Source organism: Pteropus medius, unplaced genomic scaffold (assembly GCF_902729225.1).
Source record: "Pteropus medius unplaced genomic scaffold, Ma_sr-lr_union100, whole genome shotgun sequence".
Classification (NCBI taxonomy): Eukaryota; Metazoa; Chordata; class Mammalia; order Chiroptera; family Pteropodidae; genus Pteropus; species Pteropus medius.
In genome coordinates, this window is record NW_024346692.1 from 3,212,030 (window position 1) to 3,234,890 (window position 22,861).

General features: G+C 37.0%; 1 protein-coding gene across 3 annotated transcripts in view; it reads left to right on the forward strand.

The window, feature by feature from the left end:
- DERA (deoxyribose-phosphate aldolase) overlaps window positions 1–22,861 on the forward strand; it is a 134,223-nt gene that overhangs the window by 15,725 nt on the left and 95,637 nt on the right. For all 3 annotated transcript variants that reach the window (XM_039876444.1, XM_039876443.1, XM_039876445.1), the window contains exons 2-5: window positions 12,914–13,011; window positions 14,134–14,281; window positions 15,745–15,840; window positions 17,769–17,903. In XM_039876444.1, the coding sequence (XP_039732378.1) occupies window positions 12,914–13,011; window positions 14,134–14,281; window positions 15,745–15,840; window positions 17,769–17,903 (477 nt within the window). The remainder of the gene's footprint in view (window positions 1–12,913; window positions 13,012–14,133; window positions 14,282–15,744; window positions 15,841–17,768; window positions 17,904–22,861) is intronic.

Below are 22,861 nucleotides of genomic sequence, written 5' to 3' on the forward strand. Positions count from 1 at the left end.
TATGAACCCATGTAAATCCCTGACTTGCTTTGGCTGGCAAAGTAACGGGTATATATAGAGGCTGAAGAACCAATACTTGTTTTAGGTTAATAGAGTTGAGTCCATTTCATAAAGGTGAAGGATGGCCCGGAAGACTGTAAAAGAAACTGTAAAGGACTTCTTGTCTTCTTACCCCCGAGATATCTTCTCCTATCCTTATAAATCATATGCTGAGATTTAGTCATAATGTAAGTCCATATGTAAAATCCAGAATGTAAATCCTGATGGTCTGTAAGAAAGGAGAAGCAGCATCTTTTAGGAGTATAATAGTATACTTTCTAATGAAATTTCTGAAATAGAGGGAAAATGAAATAGCAGGATGCAACTTAGAGAATTATTGGGAGATAATCATTGACCATTAATGTTGGATATATGCTCGGCATCAAATATCTTGGGAGAATTATTGCAGGGATAAAGTAATTCACAAATACCAAGTAGTTTATAAACACTGAGGTGAAGTTGGCTCCACAGTGTCAATCTTGGGGTTCATACTCTCACTCATGAGTTTTTTGGTCACTTATCTTTTGAGAAGATCTCTTTAAGAAAACGTACAAACAAAAAAATGTAAAGAGTACTCCCTACCTGCTGTAAAGCCTGCTGGTATTCATTCTGATTAATTATAAAATGCTTCTCTTTTAAGATATTATTTTAATTTTACTGAATGTACGTGTGTTTGTATAGTCTTTAAAAAGTCTATAAGAGTTAATACAGCAAACTTCTGTCCCACCCTTCTATATCCACAGTTCCTACTGCCCAGAGGCAGCCTTTTCTTCTGGTGTTTACCTCCGTATTTCAAAATTACACACTTTTACTCTTATTCTTAATTTTTCAGTTTTAAATTTTATTCATCGACTTTTTGATATGGAAAACAAAGATTTAGCTGTCTCACACTTAATCTCCCCACGCTTCCTCTCCTAGAGCCCCTTTTCATCATCTTATTATGGTAGTATAGTTTTAGTTAGATGACTTTTCAGTGTTCCTATTGTTTGGAGTATGTAAATATCAATATATAAGCCATATGTTATACTATGATTGCATCTCATTTTTTGATTAAATTTTTATTTTGTCTGGAATCATTTCATCTGTTTAGTTTTCAATGTAGTTATTTCTAATTCAACCTTACACTAGCTGTTAGAGATGAAACTGCTCTTTTTGATACATTCATAGAGATGTTGTAATTTATTAGTTTTATATTTTTCTTAGAGATGTCACCCCTAGTGTCCTCAGCTCTCCTGTTTTAATCCAGCTTCTCTCTAGGCCTGCTGCATCTCTAGTATTCTGGGCTCTCCCTTCACCATCATCCAAAGGTTTATTTTCACTCCATTATTTGGATTTCTTCTTTCCTGGATTCCATGTCTTCCTCTTTCATGGTTTTTCCCCTGATTTGGTGAAGTATAATGGTCAGAGACTTCCTGAAAATAAAGGCTTTGAATGTCAAAAAAATGCTTTTATTCTTTAATCATGTTTAATTGATAGTTTGGCAGAGTATAGAATCCTATATTTGAAATTCTGTTTCCTCAGGAATTCGAAGGCATTTTTCCACTGTATTTAGCTTCTTTCTATCCAGTGTCCTGTTGACAAATTTGGTTCTCTTCTTATCACTGTTTTGTAATGTGATCGCCTTTATTATTCTTTCTGGGAGTTTGAAAATTTTCTCATCGTCTTTGGAGTTCTGAAATTTCATAGTAATGGACTTTTCAATTGCTCTGTCCACCTGATAGGTTCTTTAAATTCTAAACCATAACTTCCTTTATTCTGGAAAATTTTCTCGAATTATTTCTCTGATTAATTTCTCCTTTACATTTTCTTAACTTTCTCCTTCTGGAATTCTTATTCCTTGGGTGTTGGACTTTCTAGCCTCTAATTTTACCTTTTTTTTCTCCTGTTTGCTGTCTAATTTTGGGGATGAGGAGGATGAGGGAGTAGAGAGAATTTCCTTAAGTTTATCTTTCAAGTCTTTTTGGATGTTTTAATTCTGCTACCACATTTTTAATTTCTGTGAGCTCTTTAGTTTTCTTCTGCTCCCCATAGTGTTTTGTTTCCTCTAAGTGTCCTCCACTCCCTCCACTGCCCTCCAGTTGTTTTCACTCTGTATCTCTTATGCTAGAAGTTATCCTTATATATCAGGTAATCCTTTGTTTGCCCTTCACTTTTAAGGATGAGGCATATGTGTAGTAAAGAGAGGTCTGGCTTTTACCCTGGTGCCCCGCACGCCCTGTTATTCTCCATCTTTGGCGGTCCAGTACTCGGCTTCGGTGGCTTGTCTTTCGGTTTGGATGTGTTACTACTGTTAAAGTTTTATAACAGACTCACTTGGAACTATAGTAAATTAAAAACGAAATGCGTGAGAAACTATTGGATATTTTAACTGCCTCTTTTTTTGACTTCTTGATTCAAACCAAGAGTACATTTCTCAAACAGCTTTGATATGTGGATTGTTTAGGAAAATTATAAAGTCCCAACCTGGCAGGTTAAGAGTTTTTTGAAATAGTTAATGCAATGCTTCATACTGGGAACCTGGTAGAAATACTTAGTTTCTGAAAAATCTTTTCATAATGCTTCCCCTAAGAGTTTAGGAAAAACTGCCAACAGAGTAAAAAAGTATTCCTTTTTTCATAGATTTAAACTTATTTGAACAATAGCAAAAAAGAATACAAGTGAAAAGCTTCTGTTCATTCTCCAGGAAGGTCGGTCACTGGTTGACACCAATTTTATTATGGCAAATGGTATTTTCATTGTTAACCTAGGTCTTTGGAGGAGAGCATACAAAAACAGTTGATGGACATTAAATTAAAGATACTTTAAAAAACCAAAAATATATTAGTTTTGTAATAGATTGAGCTGAGTGTAAAAACACAGGCATCTATTTCTATGATATTTTAACCTCAAATTTCACTATAATTTTTCAAAAGAAATTTAATTGAGGTGTGTCTTAGTCTGTTCAAGATGCTGTAACAGAAATACCATAGACTGTGTAGCTTATAAACAACAGAAATTTATTTCTCAGAGCTTTCTGGAGGCTGGGACATCCAAGATCAAGATGCGGGGAGATTTAATGTCTGTTGAAACTCCACTTCCCCACTAAGGGCTGTCTTTTTGCTGGAACCTCACGTGGCACGTGTGAGCACTAACTTCATTTATAAGGGCTCCACCCTCATGACCTAATCACCTCCTGAAGGCTCCACCTCCAAATAATATCTCCATAGGTTTCAACGTAGAGTGTTTTTTTTTTGTTTTTGATTTTGGTATTTTTTGGTGGGGACACAAACCTGTAGACCACAGCTAAGCATAATATAAATACAGTAAAGTGTACTAATCTTAAGTGTATAGTTTAGTTTTTAGTGTAATTTGATGTATATATTTACATTAGTGGAGTGTTAAATATTTACATTTTATAGTTTGAGAAGAGAAAAAGTAAAATATTTCCTAGTCTTCCATATTATACTTGTGAAGTAGTTTGCTATTAAAAGCTTTTATGTTGATTTCTGTATGTTATTTATTGCTAAGATATAAAGTACTTCAAAACTTTGCAAATGAAAACAGCAATAAACATTTATTATCACACACATTTTCTTTGGGTCAGAAATTTGGGGGCGGCTTAGCTGGGTGGTCTGGCTTGGGGGTCTCTCATGAGGTTGCAGTCAAGTCATCAGCCCAGGCTACTGTTATCTGAAGGCTTGACTGGAGCTGAGGGTCCACTTCCAAACTGGCTGCCTCTCGTGATTGGTTAGTTGGTGCCGGCAACTGGTGAGAGCCCTCAGCTATTTACCACGAGAATATTCCCCAGGGCTGCTTGAGTGTCTTTATGACATGACACCTGGCTTCTCCCTGAGACAGTGCAGTGATCCAGGGTAGTAAGGCAAAAGCCATAATGTTGTTTTTTACCAAATGTCAGAAGTCACACACTGATACTTCCACAATGTCTTATTGGTCACATAGGTCAGTGCTATTCATTGTGGAAGGAGCATGAATAGCAGGAGACAAGAATCATTGCAGGCCATTTTGGAGGCTGATTACCATAGTTTCTTTTATTTATTGTTATTTATTTTAGCTTGCTTTTATATATAGTTCCTTTTTATTACGAAAGATTTTAAATATTTAGGAAAGTAGAAGGATTAATCTAAAGATAACCCATGTATACCAGTCACCTGGACTTAACAGTTGTTAATCATTTACTGTTTGCTTTGCAACATTATTCTGAAATGTTTTAAATAAAAATTACAGCCGTCATGACATTTCACTGATAAATATGTGTTTGCATCTTTAAGGAATGCAAGTATTACAGTACCATAATACCATTGTCACATTAATCAAATTTGAAATAATTCCTTGATAATCATCTAATACCAAGTCCATATTTAAATTTCCTGAGTCGTCCCCAAAATGTATTTTATAGCTGGTTTGTTAAAGCTGGGATCCAAATAAGGACCATGCATTATATTCGCTTGTATTTGTCTCCCTTAATTTGAACAACACCCCCGCCCCCGTCCTTTTTTTTTTACTGCCATGAGTTTGATGATACTGGTTACCTGACCTGTAGATTGCCCTAACTGCTAGATTTATCTGATTATTTCTTCATGATATCATTTAACTTATTTCTCTATCTTCTGTATTTCCTATAATTTGGAAATTATATCTTTATTAGTCTGAGTTCTCTAGAGAAACAGAATCAGTAGTAGATAGTTAGATATAGATATAGATAGATATAGATATAGATAAAGAGATTTAATGTGAGGAATTAGCTAATGTAATTATGGAGGCAGAGAAATCAAAGACCTACAGTTGGCAAGCTGGAGACCAGGGAGAACTGATGGTATAGTTCCATTCCAAGTATGAAGACCTGAGAACTCGGAGAACCAATGGTGTAAATTTTAGTCCGAGTCCCAAGGTCTGAGAAGCAAGAGAGCTGATGGTGTAAGTTCCAGACTTCTTGGAGTCAGTGATATCTCTGTAGAGATATGTTGGCATGTGATAAATGTTGAAAAGCATTTTGTGCAAAGTACAGATCATCAACTTTCCTGAGAAATATAAATTCAGAATTTAACTTTTCATTCAACATATTTTTTTTGAGTTCACTGCTGCTCATAGATATTTTTTTAAATAAAAAAGTCTAAGCCCATTTTTATATAGAATATAAAAATGACAAAAGCATTGCTTTCAGTCTGTGCTCCTCCGAGAATCTAGAGATCCCCCATAAATATGCCGTGTTCCTCTAACCTGCAGGTTCAAACACTTGTCATGACCCTGCTGACAGGTGGCATGGTGTATCTCTTGCAGGATTGGGCTCAGGCCAGGGCATGGCATGCTACTATATCACATGTCTGCAGAGAAACGACAGCTTTGCATACTTCTCCTATTGTCACCCAAGACTGGAAGGACTTAGCTGTTGCTAGCCACAGATATTCAAATGCCCTCAGTTGTCAGTGAATGCCCTGCATACTGGGAGTGTTATAGTTCTGTTATGTTTGGGAGGGTGGCAAAAAGTCAAGTTTTAGTTTTCTTACGGAGCAAACCACACGTTCAAGTGAGATCTCTGTTCACTGCATTTGCCTTTCACACTCTATTACTGGAGACCAAGGTAAAAGTTGGAGTCTACCAAACCCAAATTGGTATAAGTTTGTTTAAAAATGAAATGAAATATATAAGACAAATGACAAACTGGATGGGACAGGGGTGTCAGCTGGTTTCTCCTGGGCAAACAGGGTGACGTGGCCACGCTAGTGAGGAGGACCAAAGCCCAGCAGATAGTTTGTATTGGGAAGAGCTGTTGGATTTCACTCTAGTAGTCTCTGAGTATGGGCTAGTTAGGAGAGGAGGCAGAGGGCGCAGCCCTAACAGTTCTAATCAGTGAACTCTTATGCTTACCCGAGGATATTTATGGGTAGGGAGCAGAGGAAAATTCCTTCAACTTTGTGTTTTGTGAATCTTGTAGCTGCTTCTGGAATATCAACTTTTCTTGGACCATTCACTCTCCAAATGGGAATAATAGCACCAGAGAATAAGTAGCTCTTGTTTGTTTAAAGGCAAATTTTAAAGGCATATTGGAAATGCTATAGTTAGTGGTCTGATGAGATTTTGATCACTCTCCATGCCACTACTAGTGTTCTGGTTAAAGCTACAACCTGCTCTTGTGTGAGTCTCCTAATTGGCTTCTCCACAGCCGCCAGAGGCATTCTTTTAAAATGTAAGCCAGATCATTGCAGCCTTCTGTTCAGAATTCTCCAAAGACTTCTCATTTCACATCTAAAGTCCCTTCCATGCCAAAAAAGTCAGACCTAAGGGTTTTCTAACCTTCTTTATCATGCCTCACAATAAGTAGTGTGTTTTATATTGCCACACAGTACATGCCTACATACGTGTGATTAAAACAGAACTTCCATAAACGATCCCTACCTGTATTTCAGAAGTGTACCCTGATGTTTTCTATTTTATTCTATTTCTTCTTGTTTTTAAAATGCCGGTTGCAACTGACAAATTTCGTTTCATGACATTATTGGTCATGACCTTCTGTTCGGAAAACATTTTACTATCCGATGTGGCCCTTGACTTCCTCTCTCACTTTTTCCTCTACCCTCGTGCTTACTCTCCTCCAGTTACAGCTTCTTTGCCTTAGATATGACATGTTTACTCTTGCCTTAGGGCTTTTACATTTGGCTTTCTCTCTGCTTGGAACACTGTTTCCCTGGATGGTGGCCTCATTGCTCACTTCCTATTTCAACTGGGGTTCTGTTCAAATGTTTTCTTATCAGAGACTTTCCCTGACTGTGCCTGTCCCTGGGTTCTCCATAAAACTTCTCATTGTAGCCCATATGTATTATATAATATAGTCAATATGTATTTATATGCCTCTTCGATTAGTGAGGCTGTGAGAGTAAGGATTTTGTATTTTCATTTGCTGCTGAATGTGCAGAGCCTATAGCAGTGCCTGGTACCACCGTGGGTACTCCCTTTCGTATTAGTTTAATGAATGAATAAATGTAAGTCATAGTCGGATCTGAGTGAGCCCTCAAAAGCACCTATGCTCCCATTGGATATAAGCCAACTCCTCTAACATTCTGAATGAATGTTATAACCCATGTAGCTGTAGATGCAAGACATACTGGAAGCGTTAGGCAGATGGAAATGAAATGTAAGCAGAGAATTGAAAAGATTGATCAAATTGGCAGATCAAGTTGGCTTTCAACTTGGTGCTGGCAATTTAAGTTGAAGTATTTCAGAGGGTGTAGTAAACTTATTACTCGCCTGGCCTTGGATTGATATCCTAAAGAACGATCTGGTCGCAAACGTATGTGGCATGGGAGTCTGAGATTAGGGGGCAGAGCGGCTTTGGGGAGATATTATATTAGCAAGGCTCTGTGGGCTGTGGCAGCATATGTTGACAGGTTGCTCTCTTGTCAGGTTGCTGGTGTCTTGGTTTTTAGAGCATCTGTCTGGGTTCTAAGGGCTGGGCTTACACAGTGGAATGTTAGGGGAGTTGGCTATTGTTCAGTGTGGGCCTGGATGCCCTAACGGACTCACCCAGGGTTTATTGGATACTAGGCTTTGAGAAGAAGACTAATTCTAGAACTCACCTGCTTGTCTCTGTCTTGAATCTTTTTGGCTTAGGAACTAGGTGAGACTGAGTCTGTCATTTATATAAATCTAGTATCTTCTGAGCCTATCTGGGTCAGGCATTTACTGACATCCAGGACTGTTTTTTCTATCCCAGATAATTTTTTCCAGGACTAAGGTTGAAAGACTAGACATGATCAAGTTGATATTTCACTAGTTTCAGTATCTGAAGTAAAAAATAAATTTACTGTGATACATGGAGCTCATTGAGCAACTATTTCTGTGCTAGACACTTGTGCATAGGGGAGGATATGGCTGATTCCTGGGAAGTTGCAAATTAGAATAGAAAATAAACAACACAGATTTAATAGACAATTAGGTGAATACAGTAAGAAGAGGTCTTCAATAATAGACTCTGGGATTAAAACTATAGAAGTACATATCAGGAAATGACCAGAGACATCACTAGGGAACAAATTAGGGTGGTACAATTACATATAAAAATCCAGAAAAAATGAAAAGAGAAAACATGGAAAATTTTATCTTTCTTGCTTTTTCCCAAGTTTTGGGGTAAAAGTCTCTAATAAAGCATCACAATTTCTTTTTCTCCATCAGGAGCAAAGGTAAAATCAAAGTACAAAATAAACCTCCTTTTGTAGAGTTACTCGGTGTTTTAGGAATATTGTGAGTATCCAATGAAACGCAAATGAAAGCGATAAGAAGACTACAAATTAGATTTGTGGGGACAGTGGTCTCCGTCTCCACTAAGATTCAAACAGGAAAAATAATAATAATAAAAAATTGTGAGAAGAGTATTTGAGAACAAATTTCTAACTGACAGAAGGGGCTGAAAGCCACCAAAATGACATACTAAAGGAAACAGTGGGATTTCCTTCACTAGAGAGTTTTAAGAAAAGAGTATTATTGCCTTCCAATTATGGTTTCATGTCTATTCTCCCCAAAGGCACATGTACTTGAAACCCCTCCTGGCCCCATAAGAGAAGATTCTATGGTCCTGATGAGATTGTGTGCATTAGAATCACTATTCTGGAAAGGAGACGCTAAAGGGTACTCGAATAAAATGTTAAAAATTATGAAGGACATAACAAAGGCCAATCAGTCCTTTCCTTTCCCCAGACCCCATAATATGAGAACAAGGGTTATTTGATGAAATTAAAGAGTAGCAAATTAAGTGCTAATAAAATGAGATAGTCACTTATAATTCATTACCATGGGAGGTCACAGAGGCAAATTTTGTGGCTAGATTAAATATGGGGCTGGATAATTTTATGACCGCTAATGATATTTTTAGCAGTGGAGGCTGATATTGTGAGAGAAGTAATCCTATTACATTCTCCAGTAGAGGGCTCGCAGGGACCTCTGGCAAGTGGTATCTGAGAAGTGTGAGAGCAGGCCTCACGGGTTCTAATCTTTGGTGGGGGATTGTACTAAAAAGTAGTTTGTAAGGCGAATGTCTTCAGATGTCCCACTCACGCTTTAGTCCCAACTTCTCTTACGGAGATCTAAACTCCTTTCTAATCAGAAACAGTTGTGGTACAGAGTTTCATTATTCAAGATGCATATGTTCTGGAGATCTATTGTAAGCCATGAGATTGTAGTTAACAATATTGTATTGATACTTGAAATGTGCTAAGATCTTACGTGTTTTGAGCACACGAAAAATGGTAAATGTGTGAGGTGACGGATATCTTAATTGTTTGATTGTGGTGATTAATTTACAATGTATATCAAAACATTAAGTTGTATACCTTAAATATATATATAGAGTTATATATATATATATATGCTATATATACATATATATATATATATATATAATTTTACGGAATAATTATACCTAGTAAAGTTAAAGAAAAATACTATTTTTTTTTTTTTTTTTTAATAGCTAACTTGGGGAAAAGATACCACAATTAGGTAATGTCTTTCAAGAATTTTGAGAACCTAAACCACAAACTTATTTATTGGAATGTCTATATTCACGGCAATATCAGTTGGAGTTTTCTAAAAGCCACTGAGAAAATAAAACATTTAGACAGATCATTCAGCATGTCATTTATAATGGTGGGAATTGTACTAAAGCTAGACTGTAAAGTAGCATGAAAGCACAAAGACACAAAGGAATAGCTCAACCTGAGAAGGTTCATAGAGCAGGTGACACTTGAATTGAGTCTTTTTTTTTTTAATTGAGATATAATTGACATATAACATTTATTAGTTTGACGTGTATAAAATAATGATTTGATAAGTGTATTATTGTGAAACAATTACCACAATAAGTCTAGTTAGCATTCATTACCACACAGTTATTATTTTTTTCTAGTGATGAGAACTTTTAAGATCAGCAACTTTCAAATATACAATACAGCATTAATAACTATAGTCACTGTACTATACATTACATCCTCATGACTTATTTATTTTATAAATGGAAGTTTATACCTTTTGACTCCCATTTCTCCCACCCTCTACCCCCTGCCTCTGTCAACTACCAGTCTGTTCTCTGTATCTATTAGTTCAGTTTTTTTTAGCTTCCACATCTAAGTGAGATCATACGATATTTGTCTTTCTTTGTCTGAATTATTTCACTTAGCATAATGCCCTCAAGGTCCATCTATATTGTTACAAATGGCAAGATTTGCTTTTTCGTGGTTGAATAATATTCCACTTTGTATATATAGCACATTTTCTTCATCCTTCATTTGTCAGTAGACAAGTAGATTGTTTCTATATATTGGCCACTGTAAATAATGCTGCAGTGAACATGGAGGTGCAGAAATCTTTTTGAGATAGTGATTTTGTTTCCTTCAGATAAATATTCAGAAATGGAATTGCTGGATCATTTGGTAGTTCTGTTTTTCATTTTTTGAGTAACCTTCATACTGTTTTCCATAGTGGCTGTACCAATTTTCATTCCCATCAGCAGTCCACAAAGGTTCTTTTTTTCTTCACATCTTCACCAACACTCATTTCTCGTCTTTTTGATAATGACATTCTGACAGTTATGAGATGACACCTCACTGTGATTTTGACTTGCATTTCCCTGATGATTAGTGATGTTGAGCACCTTTTCATGTACCTGTTGGCCAATGACATATTTTCTTTGGAAAAATGTCTACTCAGATCCTTGAACTGAGTCTTAAAGGTTGATAAGAGGTCACCATACAGGCAAGATAAAGAAGGGCATTCTAGGTAGAAGGAACAAGCAGCATGCGCAGGTCCAGAGACAGCACATGACGTAATGTGTCAGTGAACTCCTAGTACTTTGGAAAGGCTGTGCCGCGGAGTTGAATTGTCAGAAACAGAGAAGATGGGGCATGAGAGGGAGAAGGAAGCCAGATCATGAAGATTGGGATTGCCTGAGACCTCTCTCTGGCAGCAGTGCTTCCCATGGTATTGGTAGTGTGTGGGGAGTAGAGAAGAGGTGGGGAGGAGCTTCCAGGAAGAGTTATATGAAATTAAGGACAGCCCCTCAAAGCCTTGTACCATCACAGGCTTTCTTCTTATACTCTTGTCAGCAGCTTCCTTTTGGTGAGCATTGTATTTCATCCAACTCCTTGCTTCACTCATTTTTACAATCTACCTGAAACGGTCTTTACCATGAACCTGATCACTAGTAATTAAAAATGAAAGAGAGAGAGAGAGAGAGAGAGAGAGAGAGAAGAGAGAGTGAGCGAGGGAGCAAGCACCTCCGTTACCTTTGGTTAGAAAGAGGTTCTTATAGGTCTCAGATAAATTGGGATGAGTCTAGTGTGTCTATCTGGTATATGATATTTCCTTGGCCTCTACTGAGAACCAAATCAGTCTCTGGGTGGATAAGAAGTGGCAGATTTCATTTGCCTGACCTTAGACTCCCAACTCTCTGTGAACTTGGCTCAGCAGACAAGCAGGAAAACCTACAGTGTCTTTGAGGAGCAGATGGATTGAAATGTTAAAAATCTGTTTTGTTAGAAGATTTCAGCTAACAGAATAATTTAATTAGAAACAAAAAGCACCCAAACTCTTCAGTGATATTTAAATAAGAATATCATTATTAATCACTCAAAAGCTAACTTGGATTCTATACCATTAAAATTGATAAGAATCAAGTGGAAGAGAATGAGAGAGAGAGAGAGAGAAAATGTCTTTTGTAGAAACTGATTTTCTTGGTGATTTTATCTTTGTGGTGGATGCACGTACTTTATTATTATTTGTGATATTTCATAGTACAGTATGCAATCAGCAGTTTTCCCCATCACATTATAAAGAAATGTAGAATTGTGACATATTTCCTCATCAATAACCTTTTCCGCAGTAGTCCTTTAAGGCTCTTATACGATTATTGAAAAACATGAGGTTGCTAGAGGGTTATAGAAGTGAGGTTAGTTATAGAAGGTAAAGGGATATGTGCTCAATTTACTGTGAAGCCGCTTGTGTTTTAGAGTATTGATGAAGTTGAAATGCACGGTCACCAGATGCTACGTTTGGTGTTAGACACTCAAAGATGAATAAGGTCATGACTCACAATATAAGAAGCACAAGAGACAATTTTATTGCAATTCCTTGATGTATTAAATACAAATTCTGTAGTAGAGGTATATACAAATGTTGGCTCTATCTGGGGAGCAGGCAGTGTTTTCACAAAGTAAAACACTTAACTGCGTCTTAAAGTAGAGATGACAGTCAACCAGAAGAGAACGGAGGGTGGGATGGAGGTAGGAGAGAGCATTGCAAAACCGAAGCAACAGAAACGTCTCCTGGAATTTTGAACAGTTTGTTTTTTCTTTTCCTTTTTCTAACTTCTGTTCTATCAGTGTTATAATTTCTAATACATTCTGCAAAATTCTCCTTTGAGGGAAGAATGGGCTGTATCATATCAGCATCTAGTAGATATTAATCTTGTCAGTAAGGGGGTAGTGATCAAGGATTCCTTTAAGCCCCAACATTAATTCACTTAAATATGTATTAATCATTTGCTCTCCTGGACTGGGCACTCACACATAAGTCTTTGCTGTCAAAAGTGAGGCACGTGGTATGGGTAGCACACTGAACATTTCCCCCCATTGTTAGACATATCTCTGTAATGAATCGATAACAGGTTCTTCCAGTTCCAAATGTACTTAATTTTGCATGAAGTATGCCTTTTCACGACTGGGCTGCCTTCAACAAGGTTATTTATTTGTAGTTGTGTGAAAAAGAAACATAAGCTTTAAAAGAGCTTTGATGCCAAATGATAAATATATCCTTTCAAGGACCATGTAAAAAATAGGTGAATATATTTAATAAAACTTTCAGGTTTTAAAAAGTATTCTTTATTCCCTTTTAGACCTCAGCTGGATCTCCAAAATACAGGTGAATCAACCAGCAGTTCTGAGGCGTGCAGAACAAATCCAGGCTCGCAGAATTGTGAAAAAGGAGTGGCAGGTAAGGGTTCTCCTTGAGCATTCTCTTCCTGTAGCTTACAATGCCTGGGCTCTTCCCTCAAGGCCACAGTATTGAATTTCGCTCAAGATGCATCTGAACTTAAAAGATTGCAGCTGTCCATGACTTATTTTAATAATTCATATATGATGATGATGGGTTGGAGAAAGATAACACATTTATCCAAACAAGTTAAAAAGCTTATCACTCTTGAGTGGCAAAGCTGCAAATGAATCTGAGGCATCTTTATTCATGAGTGAATTAAATGGCATATTTTTGCAACACATTTATTCGGTTTCTTAGACATACCTTCTTTGGTTGTCTTCTATTTTAAATTTCAAACCATAACATCTAAAGCTGGTGTGCCCACGAGTGAGACCCTTATGTATAATAGTAGTTGACCACCTTTGACCATTGTGTTTCCCTTACTATTAATTTTCATAAATAATTTTTCAAATTTCAAAAAATGATGTTTCGTGGAGTGATCACGGTAAGCATATTCTTCCACGTATATCAACCAAAGACGTGCTATGCATCACAGGACTAAAAGGAATTCAGAGTTCATTTTGCAAGTGAGGCAAAATACTGTGATTGAATCCTTTTGGGTGACATCTCACATTTTGTTCATCCTTGGAAATATTCTGATTGAAAAGATAAAAGGAAATTCATCAGAATGAGTTGCGAAATATAAATGTTGTTTGATAAATGAAATTGGATTAAGTTGAAACAAAGAAGTTAGAGACTCTTTTTATAATGTCTCATCCCAGATCCCATGGCTGGAGGTAAAATGTAAGATAGAAACGCTTTTGTTCCTACGACCTCCTATTGAGGGGCTCCTTGTGAATGAGATGGAGAAGACAGATGTGGGGAGACTTGATTGCTTAGAGTTTCATTTTGGCATATCTATGGGAGAAAAAAAATTTAAGGCTACTCTCCTCCCTTTTATTTTATTCTATGTAATGCTCTTCTTGAGCAATGTTTATATCATATATTAGAATGATATGCCTTAGAACAGTATAGATATCAGGTTTTAGCACGCATGTTTGCCTGATGATTCTCTACTAACTAACTGGATTGGAGATTAATTTATTTTTTAACATCATTTTTACTTTTTTCTCAAACCAGGCTGCTTGGCTCCTGAAAGCTGTTACCTTTATAGATCTTACTACACTTTCGGGCGATGACACATCCTCCAACATTCAAAGGCTTTGTTATAAAGCCAAGTATCCAATCCGAGAAGATCTCTTAAAAGCTTTAAATATGCAGGATAAAGGTAATGTTGTGTATAATGTGTGGTGTTTACCTCTTTACAATACTGAATATTAAATCTAAGAGGACTTAAGACAAGATTCAGCTGCTAAAACTATAGCAACAATAAAATTCAGGATAACATTGTATACATAGACAAATAATTGAGATTCTTCTTTGAAAGATAGCAGGGGGAGAATCTGAGTCTCATTTTTAGGTCAGTTCTTTCCATTGTGGATTAAAGTTGCTGGTAGAGAGTTTCTTGATTTTTCTTTCCAGTTCTTTAGTTTTGGAAGTTTTCTGTCTAGTGATTCTGAAAATGCTGATTCTGATTCCCTACCCACATGTGAAAAAGCCGGTCTCATTACTTAATAATTACATCTCATGCATAAAGTATTTTCTGTGAGTAAATGAAATACTGTTGAGAATAAAATGCAAATGGGAAACATTGCATGCTTGTATATTAGGTTAGATCTTTTGAAAAAAGTTTTATTCACTCTTTTAGTGTACATGAAAGAGAGGACTTTCTAAAGTTGCCATAAGTTTAGAACCTTAACGTTTTTGAAATGGAAGAGACCTTTGAGAATCCATCACCTTATTTCTAACTGAGGAAAACGAGAGATGGAAGGCAAAACGGTGTTTCCAAGACAACGTATCTTGTTACTTGCTGGGCTGATTTTAGGAGCCAGGTCTTTCCAGGAAGCGTTGCTCCGTGGTTCCTGAGTGCCTGTCTGTGATGAGTGCAACTGGAGATGTTGCATTGGCCCAATGCAGGTATTTTATTCCAAATAATTTGTAGATAACTTGCAGACCTAAGAAACGCCACAGCTTTTGAAAAATATTTATGATGTTTCTTTTGAGCTGACAATAAAAACACCACCTGTTTATTGCACTTCAAGGTAACAACTTTGGGGGAGAGGGGCTAAAAAAAGTAACAACTTTGTATTAGTCTTATGGTATTATGTTATTGTTTTGTTTTATGGTGCCTATTCGATCTTTTAATTTTTATTTTTAAGAGCTTATTCCTCCAAATGGGGGTTCCAGATTCATGTTTTATTATTTCTTGTAAAAGAAGAGAGATTAGTTAAGTCATTTTGCTGTACCACCCTGTAAGGTTCACTTACTTTTTTCTTCATCCACTGTTTGTTTGAATGCTACAAAAATCTGGATTTTGTTATTTACATGAAATAAAATATTTTCACCGAGTTTACTATTTAGGAATTTTTAAAAAGGAGTCTTGTTACCCTCACAGAACGATGTATCACAATTGTTTTATTCAAGGACTATAATGATGAGAAATTGATCCACGTCCTCAAGAACTGGAAGGGAATGTGGAAAGTAAAAACCTTTTAATTTGTTACAGCATCGTAGGGGAATTTTTTTCTCTGTTTGATTTCTGCCAGTGTTGTTCCATAAATAATAATTAAAAGCATATTGTGCAAATCGAACTTCACATACAGAAGGCTGCTATGATTTCTTTTTTCATAGGCATCACTACAGCTGCTGTTTGTGTCTATCCTGCCCGCGTGTGTGATGCGGTGAAAGCACTAAAGGCTGCAGGCTGTACTATCCCAGTGGCATCAGGTAAAATTGGTGTGACTTTTGTGGTTTTAAAGCACATTCCCTGTCTTTCACTCAGACACTTTGGGGTATTATGTATAGTTTTATACTGCGATTTTAATTAGTTTCATATATTTAATTGGTTGTATTTATTCATTCTTTTAGTATTTATAAATTGCCTTCAAGTAGCAAACATGGTACTAATTCTCAAGAATGTATCCCTGTCTTTAAGGAAACTTACTTGTTTAGGAGGAATAGTCAAGTTAAAGAAAAACATGATGCAGGATATGTAGTATAGTATATATGTGTAAAATATGATAATAACAATACGCAGAAGGTACAGTTGTACCTCAGAGCAGGGAGTGATTTATTCTGCAGAAGTTGGTGACACTCAGAGAGTAAGGGATTGCTTCACGGAGGAGATGATAACCACACTGGGTCTTAAAGGCTCAAGAGAAGTTTACAGTGTTGATAAAACAGGGAATGGCTTTTAGACAGAGGAACAAACAGATGTGGAGGCACAGAAGCATGTTCAGGGAACTGAAAGTGGTTTGCAATTGTTGGATCCTAAGGTAGGACAAAGCAGGACTGTGGGAGTTGAAGCTGGAGATGTATTGAGAGACCACACCCGGCTGTGGCATCTGGGCTGTGTTCGGGCGATGGGGAAAGCACTGAAGGGTTTTAAGCAGAGGCAGGCCATGATCAGCTTCATGACGTACTGAGTACACATTAGAGAGGGTGAAATGGAGTTAGGGAGACTTACCACAGTCCATGTGGGAAATGATGAGAGCCACCCCAAAGCTTGGAAGATAAAGAAGAGAGGGTATGTTTAAGGGTTATTGACTTAATATAGACACAGTAGGACTTGGCATGAGTCCTACTTCATGTGTAAACGTGTGTGTGTGTGTGTGTGCGCGCGCGCGCTCGCGCACGCACGCTTACGTGCACCTGTCTCTTACCAGATGGATGGACAAGCGTAAAATTAAATTCTACTTTTAAAAGATGTTAGAACATAGTTTGGTGCTTTAAAAAAGAAGTCTATAAAGATCATTAATTTATTTTATTAGAAATACATCAAAGCTATAGAGTATATAGTATTTATATATAACTTGTTTGTGAAGATTCTCAAAGTATTTGGCAGCTACACCTTTATCAACCTTAATTTTTCATTGGCCTCAGTCAGTTCAGCTTTTCCTTTATACAACAGGGGGACGTGCTTTCCTCTGAGGTAGCAGACCCAAGGAATTTAATAACATCAAAGAAACACAAAAGATTATCTTTAGATTCCAGGATGTAATTAATGAAGCGCATGTAAAAATTGTTAATACTTTTTCAAAAGTGTAGTTGTATGTCCACTTTCCTTTTATTTATGCTTGTCCCTATTCTTCCCAGCTCTGCCCCTGCCCCAGTTCTGTGGACTAATCAGGTGCTTTTCTTCCTGCCGTTTTCTTCCCTTTAGTCCCATCTGCCTGGCTGGTTGTTTTAAGATTGGAAAGGGAGGAACCTACATTTCAATTTGGTTACAACAGCTAAAACTGTGGTTGGTAAATCAAAGATACAGTGATGGTCAACTGATCAAGAGTAGGATCTAGAATTATTAGTGTCCAGCAAGACTGGACTACAGCTACTATTTTATGAGCATCAGTGTGATGATAACATATATTTTTTTAATTGCCATTTACTCAGAGAACCCTCATAGTCATCTCTGAAACAATTTAATTTCAGATCTTCTAAAGGATAATAAAATGCTAATATCTGGCCTAACACCAGTACTATATATATAAGGTAACTTTCTGTTTCTTCGCACTTAACTTTTCAGGATATTCATGAAGTTCTTAAGTGTCATTAAGGCTTTGGTCTGTAAATGCTGAATTTTTTGTCTGAAATTCTTTGTTGAGATACTGACCAATTGAAATTCCTTCCTTTCCTTTTTTTCCCTTTCTCTCTATTAGTGGCTACTGGCTTTCCAGCTGGACAGACTCATTTAAAAACCCGATTAGAAGAGATCAGATTGGCTGTGGAAGATGGAGCTATGGAAATTGATGTGGTAATTAACAGGACCTTGGTGCTGACAGGCCAGTGGGAAGGTAGGTGTATGTCCTTACCTATCAGAGAGATACAATTCTTCCCTGGTGGATCAAATAGTGGCGATTTGGTAAGAGACAGCATGTTTTGGAAGTCACTAGTCTAGATTACAAGTCACTGGTTCAGAGAGTGAATCTAGGAGAAAACCTGGCTAGGGATTACTCATCCTTTCGCCCTTCATAAATCTAGAAAGTTGCCTACCTGTATGAGTTTTTTTAGATCCTTTTGAGTGCTTAGGTGAATAGTTAGTTCCATGCAATAAATTAACTTTTATTCTGTTCTGTATTGTTTTGTTATTCAATACATAAATCACTCCAGGCAAGTCTTTTATGCAGTTTATTTTAATATGGTAGAGGAATATTTCTTTTTTTATGTTAATCTTTGTAGATTTTTAAGATGTGAAATTATTAATAAGTCTAGATCTGTTTTTACTCCTATTATTCTTGCACATAGCTTCTATGAATATTATTTTATATTCACCTTTGAGATTCATGACTTACTGTCACAGATTACAATAAGATGTCACCCATTCCAGTAAAAAGCTATTGTTTTTTTATAACTAGTTAGTAAAGAAATAGATTTTACCTGTCTTAAAAATATTTTATAGACTAGAGATCACTGATAGCTAAAATAAGTATTGTTCTCTATTTCAAAAAAAATTATTATAACAAGTAGTTTAACTAAAAGTTTTTAACAATATCATAGGATAAAACCAGAATAATATACTATCTCTTTCGATATGTTAACACCAAATAAAAGGCATATTTAATTCTAATTATGGAGGTTATCCCTGCTCACTGTTAAAAACAGAAATTCCCACCAGTAATAAAGGAAATGGACTTTCCACTTGATCTCATCTAGAAATAATGCCTGATAACACTACAATCTACAACTTTCCAGATTTTTCATACACACACACACACACACACACACACACACACACACACACTCACATGCAACTCCTACCCTTTTTTAAAGTTTAAATAAAAATAAGATTATATCTAATGTATTTTTTCTTAACCTGTTTATTGGAGTTGCCAATATCTTATGGATGGATATCTTTCTCTAACTTTATCTATCAATCCATCTATCTTATCATCTGTAAATCTTAATTCCATTGTTTATCTAAGAATTGTTTTTGGTTATGGAGTAGCAAAGATGCAGTCAGTCAAAGATTTATTCTCTTATATAAAGTGTGGAAGTTGGTATTTCAGAGGTATTGTGGCAGCCCCACAAAGTCCTTGGAGACCTATGCTGCTTTTGTCTTCCACTTCTAAAACATGTGGCTTCTACTCTCATGTTCAAGGGCACTTCGTTATTTCAGTTTTTGAAGCTCCAGTCTTTATACTCATCTGCTAGACAACAGGAAAAAAGGGCTTGTCCTATTCCAAAATCTCACATACTTTTGCTTACACCTCATTGCCCTAAACTGAGTTACATGGCCATGTGGGGCTGCAAGTGAAGCTGGAAAATGTAGTTTTATCGCTTGGAGTTTTGGCTACATTTCTGTACATTCTTAATAAGTTAGATTGTATACATTTTTGTGCTCAGATGGAGAGGAATGACAGAAGTACTGGCAGGGAAGGCGTGCCATAATGAGATAAACATGATGAGATAGTAAAAAGTTTACATAACAGCAAAGGATCAGGCAAAACAACAATAACAACAAAGATTAAATAAGAAGATATACATCGAAGTCAAAAAGCACAAAGGTGTGGACCAGTAACTGTGGGGCAAGTCATTTCTGAGATTTCATCACTGAGACAATCACTGTGTTCCAGGATAATACAATCAGAGATACAACAGTTTGAATGATCAAAAAAAAAAAAAGAAAGAAAAAAAAAGTTGAGGCCATTCTCACTTTCACTGCCTTACATTCCCTTTATACTCATCAACATTTTTAGTCCTTGCCAGGTTTAAGTTTTTGACAGTTCACATATACCTTTTTGTGCTTTTCGTTTTTGTTTCTTTTCTTACGGTCCATGTGTGTTTTGGCCAATTGTAATCATTCTTCAAAGGTCTATTTTGTCCCTTGTCTTGACATATTAATTCCACTTGTCTGTTTTTAGTCACAGATTTTAGTTAAGAGCTAAGACTAGAGAAAGAGAAAATAAAAATGGGTAAGCATTAAAATGTGGAAATAAACTTTGTGATTCGGTTAGATAAAAAACTACATGCCCTTTATGTCTTTTATTAAGAGCTGTAGATTTAGAAGTATAGTTTATATTATAACTTGTGTTTTTGTCTCTAGAATACTGCTCATTGAAAATTAAATACAGTAGGAGAGAGGTTTTGATGTAGTTGGCAATCCTTAATGAACTAGAAATGGTTGTTTTTAAGAACTGATTATTTCCCAATAACAGGCATTCATGCAAAATATAATAACATGTCTTTGTCCTAGACCATACTTTTCTATTAACCCTTTTGTATGGTGTTAATAACCTCTTGACCCAAGGCAAATTGAAAAGGAACATTTAATACTAGAAATTTAATTCTAAATAGAAATCTGCAATGACTTAGGACTTTTTCCACTGCAGTATTTTGTCTTAGTTTCGGTTCTCGACCTGATTGCATATTGTATTTTTCAGTGTCATGTTTTAATATTAGCTGTTTACTAAAATATAAGCCTAAAATTGATTTCTTGCAATTTGCCTAGGGAAATGTCTGTTGGGCTATTACACGTTCAAATCCAGGTCTCTCTCCTCTGTGCACTGAGGTGTACATAGGATACTGGTTAAAGCACAAAAGAAAGCATTCTGTTTTTAAAATCTAGCATTCAGAGTGGATCCTAATTATTCCTTATGGTTACAAAGATCCACAGTTTAGGGTATGAACTCAAAGAGGAGACTGTAGGGTGCTCATATTTTTCTTCCTGGATTCTCCTTGGTGACGATTTAAAAATCTCTACTTTCCTCAAACCTCTAACTCTTCTGCCTACCTTGAGGCTCCTTCTCTCTTAGCAAGCAGATGACCTACCTGCTTAAAATCTGGAAATAAACTTTCTCTGAGAAGCAGAGAAAATGGGAACCATTAGACAGGAACTCCCTCGAGGTCCTTGCACCAGATCTGCTTCCTTCTTATCTCTCCCTCTGTTAAGTCCGATCCCTCTGTTGTGCCGTGGCTCTCATCCCCTCCATTCTCAGAGCCCCTACTCCATTCATTGGCCATTTTTTTTCTCCTGTATCTTCAGCCAAACTTCCCCTCAAAGTCTGCACACTCTCCCTGGGAAAGCTCATGTCGTGTCTGATCTCACCAGTATTCCCTATGCCGAAGACTGCCAAACCTCCTGAATGTTGGAACCGTGTCTGCCTGACTCCAGAACTCATATTCCATTTCCCCACTAAACCATGTTGCTTTTCATTAGTCATTTTTACATAAGTAGACATTCAAAATCTGAATCTTGACCAAAACAGAGAATCTAGCCATTTTAGAAAGAAATTTATTTAAAAATATTTACATTTCCCCTGACTTTAACACTTTCCATTAAATACAATTTAATATCAGGACTGTTGCACTCATAACTGCATTATCCTGGAACGGAGTGATTCTCTCAGGGACCGCTGAAATCTCCGAGATGACTGGCCCCACAGCTAATGATCCAGACTGTTGTGCTCTTTGATTTCATATGTCTTTTCATTTAAACATTTTTGTTATTGTTGTTTGGCCTGGTCCTTTGCTGTTAAGCTTTTTACTGTCAGATCTCGTTTAGCTCATATGGCACACTGCGCTTCCCTGCCGGTTCTGCCCTCACTCCTTGCCATCCAGGCACAGAAACGTACACCACTAACTTACACTCGGACAGTAGTTTTAAGTGGCTGGGGTATGGAATGTATTGCTGGTTCTCAGAAATACCTGATAATCACTTTCAAATTTCTTGCCCCAACTCCTCTTCGCCTTTTCACAGAATCTTGCACTGCCCCCACAACCCCACTTTCCAGATATATATTAGTATCAGAATTGGGGGTTGGATGTGAGAGAATAGGCTCCTATACTGTGAAAATCACTCCAGGTGATTTTGATTCTACCTGCACACCCAGTCTTCACCATCCCATAAGTCTTGTGGAGAAGCTCTAATTTAGAACATTAAAAAAAAAATACTTCTAGTTCTTGGTTCTACATGGTTTAAGTGCAGGATAATTGAAGCATTGTTAAGTTTACATATTGATTAATTAGTGCAAATTGTATTTCCCATGAATTTCTATTTATTTAGCCTGACTCTGCAGTTAACCGTAAACAGGATGCTTAAGGAATACAGTGTTAGACTCTGGTGACTTTAGCCAGAAAATACATTTATTTCTCTGCTCTTCATAAAAAGACAATTCTCTTCTCTCTGGGGTGGCTGTGCTTTGGGATGAGGATAGCAGCTCGGGGTGGGATGGGGAGGTGCTGTGCTGGACTGTGAGAGAGGTGGGGGCCCCCAGGCAGCCAGATAGGCCAGTGATCACTGGGTCAGTCAGACCCAGAATGTATACACTGTGGAGTAAGAAGGGAGGCTAGCACTGGGAAACGGGAAGAGTTGAGAGCAGAGTCTTTGCACTAGACAGACCTTGATTGGAATCCTGGTGCCACCATTAGTAGGCATTTTCTCTTGGGCAGGTTGCTTCTCTGTGCCTTCTGATCCTTCTCTGTAAAATAGCAAAAATGGCATGTGCTTCACAAGGTTATAATAGGGATTAGGTTAGATAATGTGTGTAAATCAGTCATCCAGGTGCTTGGCCCAGATGACTTCCTCCAGGCCAACTGCACTTTCTTCTCATTCCCCCTCCTCCTTCTGATGATGAAAATATGTTGTCAAAGGAAGTAACCATATAACACATGTACTGAGTAAATGAAGTGGAACTCTAAGGACTTGGGATTTAGTCTTTGTAATTTTGCTAATTTACACCTAGTTCTTGGGCAAAAGCTTCACTTTTCTCTGCCTCCATTTAAAATAGCTATCGATGGGGCGGGGAGGGGGGAT